This window comes from Dendronephthya gigantea, unplaced genomic scaffold (genome assembly GCF_004324835.1).
Source record: "Dendronephthya gigantea isolate DGI-Jeju-01 unplaced genomic scaffold, DenGig_1.0 000020F, whole genome shotgun sequence".
Classification (NCBI taxonomy): domain Eukaryota; kingdom Metazoa; phylum Cnidaria; class Anthozoa; order Malacalcyonacea; family Nephtheidae; genus Dendronephthya; species Dendronephthya gigantea.
The window spans coordinates 1,790,493-1,797,251 of record NW_021163030.1 but is presented as its reverse complement, the minus strand read 5'-3'; the positions used below and the strand labels follow the sequence as shown (position 1 = coordinate 1,797,251).

Sequence of the window (6,759 nt, the reverse complement as noted above, 5' to 3'; positions counted from 1 at the left end):
ATTGCTTTTCAGCTGCTGCCGCCTCCTCCTTCTTCCGCCTCCTACGCAATTTGAACTAATACAATTATACGAATCTACGCAATTTAAAATATTCAGAAAAACAAAACACAAGTGCAAATTCATTTCGTATTTTCTCGCGGGATTAAGCTGCCAAATGTTTAAGTTTTTGACAAAATAAATTCCGGTAAGTATCAGGACTTTTAGGTAGTGTCAATTTTTACACCACAATTATACACCACATGTGCGGTTTAAGTTTTTACAGTAAACGTATAAATTTTGTACTGGTGGTGATACTATAAAACAGACAACTACAAGAAATCTTCAGGATGACTATGCTGTGCCTATGCAGTATAAAATTTGTTTTCGTTTTCCGATCTAGATAGAAAGTTTTAAACATGTCCTAATTGGTTGCACTATACAGTAATATTTTAACTTACGTATTAACATGAAAATCGCTCATCGCTGAATGGCATTTTGTAAAGTACAGTATAAAGATGGAGTCATTATGAGTCATACGTAATAGTATAGGCATAGAATATATAGATCATAGTAGTTTACATGTTTTTAGAGAACTTACAGCAAACGCCAAACCGCACGAAGCATTTGCACAAACTCGTCGATATTCATCACTGTAACCTGGATTGTACGCAATGCTGATGTTTTTAGCTTTCCAGTAAAGTTAGCTTTGCCGTAGGTGTGTTTCGCGGTTTATGTTTGCCATGTAAATACATACTGCTAAGCTAACTTTCCCACTAAATCCAGGAGCAACCACTGCTAAAAACATCACTAAATCCAGGAGCAATCACTGCTGAATATATAAACAATTTTATGACGAACTTTTATGCTTTATTGAAATTGTTGCACACTCTAAGATAGTAAAGATAAAAGAAGAACACTCTAAGATAGTAAAGATAAAAGACAAAGCTTGTCAGTAGTTTAGTGTTTGTGGTAAACACCTGAATATGGCCAACCCTGGGGATCGCTTTGTGGTGCCCATCTATTAGATGTTACCAAATAAAGTGCAGTATGATAATATTTTAGACTTCAATATGCTACCTTTTAATAAAATTAATACAGGATATCTAACTAATTAATACATTCTGATACATATCATATGAGATTGCATCCACAACATGTCTCAACAATTTGCTCCCAATTATTTATTATTAACTTATTATTGATTATATTCAGTTGGTATCTTGTCCAAAACTGATGGCTGCAAATACACAAGGTAATATTTATCATCGTGACATTGTGCTATTTGTTTATATGATGTTCCTATCATATAAAAACTATAATCAAGTGTTCAATCATTATGTTTCATGAATTTGCCTCTGAAGAGCCCTAATTTGGGACACTTAGTTTCTCATCTTGACACTTATTTATAAGTTTTGTATGTAGAAGGAGAGAATAAATGATATTATTATTTATTTAAAATAATTTACAGCCTCTGATTGGCTATAATACCCATGTGTGAAATTGTCATGTCCAACATGTGACGTCATAATGTGTGATACGACTTTTTTCTTCATGCTATTAATTCATAACATGTGATAAATAGTCATATCCCAGGTTTGACGTCACACCAATGGCATTGACGTCCCAAAGGAGCGGGAATATGAATTCAAGCGAACAAAGTTGTAATGTTCATTCTTTTAAGTAATTGATAAAACAATAATTGAATTAAGTTTTCACATGATATGAAGAATTATCAAACCTCTTTTTGTCATTATCAACATCATGAAGCCTTCGGCTTTATAATTAACAACAAACTTTTTCATCATTGATTAGACACTCAACAGTCCCACATCACTGTATCTTGTACAGCAGAATTTCCTTCTTATAAATGTGACAGTGTGTCAAAATGTTGGGGTTTGGTAACCTTAAAAGCTGCAAATTATGAGCCTGAGCAGTCAAAAAGACCTGCATTAGATATTGTTGCTGTGATTGACAGAAGTGGGTCAATGCAAGGTGAAAAATTATTTCTGGTGAAGAAATCCCTTAAGTTTTTAGTTCAGAATTGTAAGTACACTATTTTGTTTTTCTTAAAAACAAAAATATATTTTACCTTCCCTATCTCTTTGACTGTTTTATATTGATCTAAGCAGAAAAGAACATGTACAGTTTGAAAGGCTTCCATAAATTTTGGACATGATCTAAGTACGACAAAATTATATTCAAATAATATATAGTGACAATTTTCAGAATCTCTAAATCTAAACACCTTGTACATAATGTTTCATATTGTAAACAATGAATATGATGTTTATGTGTTGTTTTCTGAATTCTGAATTTTTATTCTGAATTTATAAATTACGTTTATAAATTACGTGAGTTAATCTCGCGCCCAGGCCAAACACCAAACGAGAGGGTTGCTCCATTTCAGCACTTCATCTCTGTTTTGGTTTTTGTTTTGAAGTGTTTTCATTGTTTCATTCTTATTAGAATTTTATCTTTTATCATTTCATTTTCGCGTTTCTGATATTCAGTTTCATCCTTTAACCTTGACGCGTTGACTATAAACCACCACAAACTAAATATATTCTTCTTTTGCGCCAGCGCTATTACGTACTTCATATGCGTTTGTTGCAGTAACTGACGTCATTCTCTTATCTCTTATCTTGGGCTGCTATCATTAACCTTATTCAAATCAGAAAAAATAACCTAGCTCCACACCAACGTTAACAAACTAGTCTGTAAAAACGATGAATTGATTGAGTTAATCTGTTTTTTCTTATCATTACAGTATTGGAGAGAGACCGGTTAAGTGTAATTACATATCACACTGATGTTACCGTTGATTTTGATCTTCTGCCGATGAACCAGAACAACAAGACATATGCCAAGCACAAAATCGAATCGATTCAATCTGCATCATCTACTAACCTCTGTGGTGGCTTATTACAAGGGCTTTGTTCAATTCTTGATAGAGGAAATGTGAAAAATGATGTGGCATCTGTGCTGTTGTTTACTGATGGCCTCGCTAATCAAGGTAAGTGCGGGAATAGCGAGTGTTTGGTCAGTGACGGTCACATAAAAATGGATATTTACAGTCGAATCTGGATAAGTGATAAGTGTGAATCCGGATGAATCGTCTTAAGTTGTCCGTTTTCTTATGTATTTATTTCTTTTGCAGCAACTTGCAAACCTGGCTTGTGTTAAACCAGTTTTAAGTCATTCTCCTGCAACGTTTTTTTTTCAACTTTGTTGCTACCGCGCGTTCTCTCCGCCTCAAATCTGCTTTTGAAAATACACCGATAACACAAAAGCTGAATTTACTCTCACCTTCTGTTAATATTTCTACTAAAGGAATCACCGCTAAAGACAGGATCATTCGAGCCATGAAAGATCCAAAGAAATATTTGAATGCCTCTGACCGTGAGACGCAAGATCATGATACTCTAATTCAATATCAGAGTAACGTTACCGCGTCAGTATCGTCCCGTGGTTCAGCATCATCGAGAGCAATTCCAAATGTTTACCAGCCTAATGTCCCTAATGTACCCAGAAGATCCTTCCTCTCCCACATGCGTAATCTTTTCAGATCTTCAAATACTTCAAATGTTCAACAAGTTCAAAACCGATCTGATATACAACAAAATGTTGTACCACCGGATACACAAAATATTCAACCAGCTGAGGAAACCGAAGTTCAACCTGAAATCGATAAAAGTTCGGAACAACCTGCACAAGCCCTACAACAGCCACTGCAGGTGCAAAACGCCGAGCAACAGCCCGAAGAGAAAATAAAACCTGCCACAGCCACAGGCGCAGTCAATCAGGCAGAGAATAAGGAGAAGGTAGATTTATTGTACAATGGTTGCAAGTTATAGTCATTTCACTGCGCTGTATTTCAGAGTGTTAGGACATTTCAATAACATGTTTGACGCATAGCAGCTGATATTATCATATAGAATGTGGTGCAGATTACTGATGCTTCAGTGTACACATTTGGCTTTGGTCGAGATCATGATCCTGACATGTTGAAAGCCATCAGTGATGCAGCAAATGGAATGTATTACTTCATTGAAAACGAGGAACAGGTTAGCTTCAGTCCCTTCTCAATTGGGCTAATAAACCTTCTCCATCACTTGACTATACTAAGAAACGAGTGCTTTTCAAGTGTTGTTTTACATATAGTCATAATTCAAGCAATTCATAATTCTCGTGTAACTTCGCGCGAGCCTTTCTCACGATGACGTTTTTGGGGTACTTTCAATTTTCTTAAATGTGTTTAAAAAAATATATCAACATGAAAAGCAATTTTTTTAGAATCAACAGACCTTTGGAAGAATAACTCCATCCTAAAATCAAAGACAGTCGCCGTTACGAAGTCATACGCTTACGGTTTTGCTAAAAAGTACCCCCAAAATGGCGGTTTATTCGTCATCGTGGGGAAGGCTAATTTCCTGCGGCCAGGTGGTTTAATTCTATTCACAATCTGAAAATCTCTTCAGCTGACGTTTGCATGGAGGCTTGTGCCTGTGCCACGCAATGCAGTTTTATTTACATTGTAGAATTATTTTAAATGATAAGTTTTGTTTTAGATTTCGGAATCGTTTGGTCATTGTTTCGGGGGACTGGTGAGCACACTTGGTCAAAATATAAAATTGAACTTGGAACTATGTGACGGCGTTACCATTGATGAAATACATACTGAGCAAAGTTACACGAGTGATGTTATGAAACAGTACGTCTACTGGCTCTGTCGGGCTTCTCTTCTTTATTACAATATTAATTGTCTTTTTTTTTTGTAAAGTAGAACATGCAATAATAAGATTTAATTTACCTCTAGTAACTGCATGGTAAGCAACGTTGATAAAAATCTTATGAGTTCATGTTTTGCTTAATAGAAAATGGGAGGTGCATCTTGGTGACATGGAATCCGAAGAGGAACGTGACGTTTTGCTTACTCTAAACTTTTGGGCCTGCCACTGATTCTTCAACAACAAGTTGTCTGAAATGTTCAATTAGATATTTCTGTCTAATTGACTCCTGTTATAAGCATTCGGCAGCAGATTTTTCAGTTGACAGATCAGGTTCGTTGTATGTAATTATGATTTTCCTTAAATCATAAGCAAAGCTGGTCTATTTTGTAAAACGGATTCCAAGTTTCCTTTTTATTACAGTTTGTTTCTTTTTGAAGTTTGTTTTGTTATCATTTCAAAATCTAGCTGAGGCAGAATATTCTGCAGCAGTTGCGAATTTGGCTGTTGATCGGCAACGAAATAGACTTCTGACTACAAAAGCTACAAGAGAAGCGCTCGAGTTGGCTGACACTGGTAAAACAATTTAGTTTGTTTGAGTTTTGAACCTTTTTGCATGCGAACACTCTCTGCATGCATGAAAGTAAAGGTATCGTTTATTGTTTCGTGCTTTAGTTGACTTCCAGTTATAGCTAAATGTTCGTTGTTATGTCAATTTTCTCGATTTCTACCGTTAATCAGGTGATTTAAAATCGGCACGCGAGCGTCTGGAAAAAGAAATCAAAAGAGTTCAAGAGTCTTTAACGAAGGATGACGAATTTTGCAAAGTATGGCATAAAATCTATAAAGGTATAATGAAATAAAAAAACTTATTATTAAACGTATGCTCCTTATTCTATAGCTTCTCGTCAAAGATATGAAAAAGAGTTTAGAAGGACTACAGAACGATGATCTGTACCTGCATTCAGGAAGGAAACGTCAAATGAACGCGTAAGTTCCATCTTAACGTGATGTTACATATGCGATATAATTTTAATTCGTGCCACTCGCGAGTTGCGATGCAAATTGATATCTATACATGCGAGTTTTTTGGACCAGGGAAGAAAAACATCTTTCTTTATACAATTTAGTAAAGTTTCCTATATTATATTTATCGATAACCTACGGTTAACCTACAACAAAAATATTTTGTAGAAAATGTTTCAGCTTCTCTGTGTTTTAGACTTTCAGTCCATTCATTTTTGTGGCAGCCATCTTTAATTAACATGGTCAATCACCTAAATTTCTTGCAAATAATATTTTCTTTCATAATAAAGGCAATTTATGTTTGTTGTTTAGACTCCAGATGCATTCAAAGCAACGAAGCAATCGACCTGACGATTGTGATTTGTATATGAATTGCTCCAGAAGCGAATACATGCATAAGTTTAAATGATGGAAACGAATGTTTGATCATTACCCTACATTTTATACTCGTTGGGAAAGTAACTAACTATATAGTTTTTATATCTTTATTAAGGTATTTTCAACATATACATTATGGGTCAGTATCCTTTTTTACTTCGGAAACTCATCGATTTGACCAAATTTTATTTTAAACATATTTTCTTAAATACGTCTTGAATAATTTAGTTTTTAAGTGTATGATTGGCCGTGGTGTTGGGAGAAACAAATCTTGTATAAGCATCTTATGTAAGCATTAATATATACATATAATGAAATATAAGAAATAAATATTTGTTATAAAATCAAAAATATGTGCGTTTAGTTAAGAACGATATTATATATTATTAAAATGAAAACTGATATTAGCCATTGTAGCCCGAGGGCTACATTGATTGCGATAGAATTTATACATACAAGGAGATAATAAAAATCACAAATTACAAGGTAAATAACTACTGTATTAAGAAATAAAGTTCTGCAAACGTAGACTTATATACTATGTGCTAAACTATGTCAAAATATTAAAAATTGTTGTTTTAAGACTCTTTGTGTTTGGTATGGCAACCAAGGACAATGAATATAAGAGTCTTTACTGGCAAATACTGGT

General features: G+C 34.5%; 1 protein-coding gene across 2 annotated transcripts; it reads left to right on the top strand.

Annotated features, from left to right (window-relative positions):
- Nucleotides 1-26: 26 nt before the first annotated feature.
- Nucleotides 27-6,715, top strand: LOC114521316. Of its 2 annotated transcripts, XM_028541718.1 has the most exons (12): nt 27-184; nt 1,192-1,231; nt 1,792-2,022; nt 2,747-2,992; nt 3,310-3,800; nt 3,915-4,043; nt 4,548-4,690; nt 4,854-5,039; nt 5,175-5,282; nt 5,448-5,533; nt 5,608-5,696; nt 6,045-6,715. In XM_028541718.1, the coding sequence occupies exons 2-8, from the start codon at nt 1,213-1,215 to the stop codon at nt 4,936-4,938; spliced, it is 1,344 nt and encodes a 447-aa protein (XP_028397519.1). In that variant the 5' UTR covers nt 27-184; nt 1,192-1,212; the 3' UTR covers nt 4,939-5,039; nt 5,175-5,282; nt 5,448-5,533; nt 5,608-5,696; nt 6,045-6,715. The 2 variants fall into 2 exon arrangements, with proteins under 2 accessions (XP_028397519.1, XP_028397520.1); XM_028541719.1 differs by lacking the exons at nt 4,854-5,039; nt 5,175-5,282; nt 5,448-5,533; nt 5,608-5,696; nt 6,045-6,715 and adding an exon at nt 4,273-4,419 and having other exon boundaries at nt 4,548-4,634.
- Nucleotides 6,716-6,759: the final 44 nt, after the last annotated feature.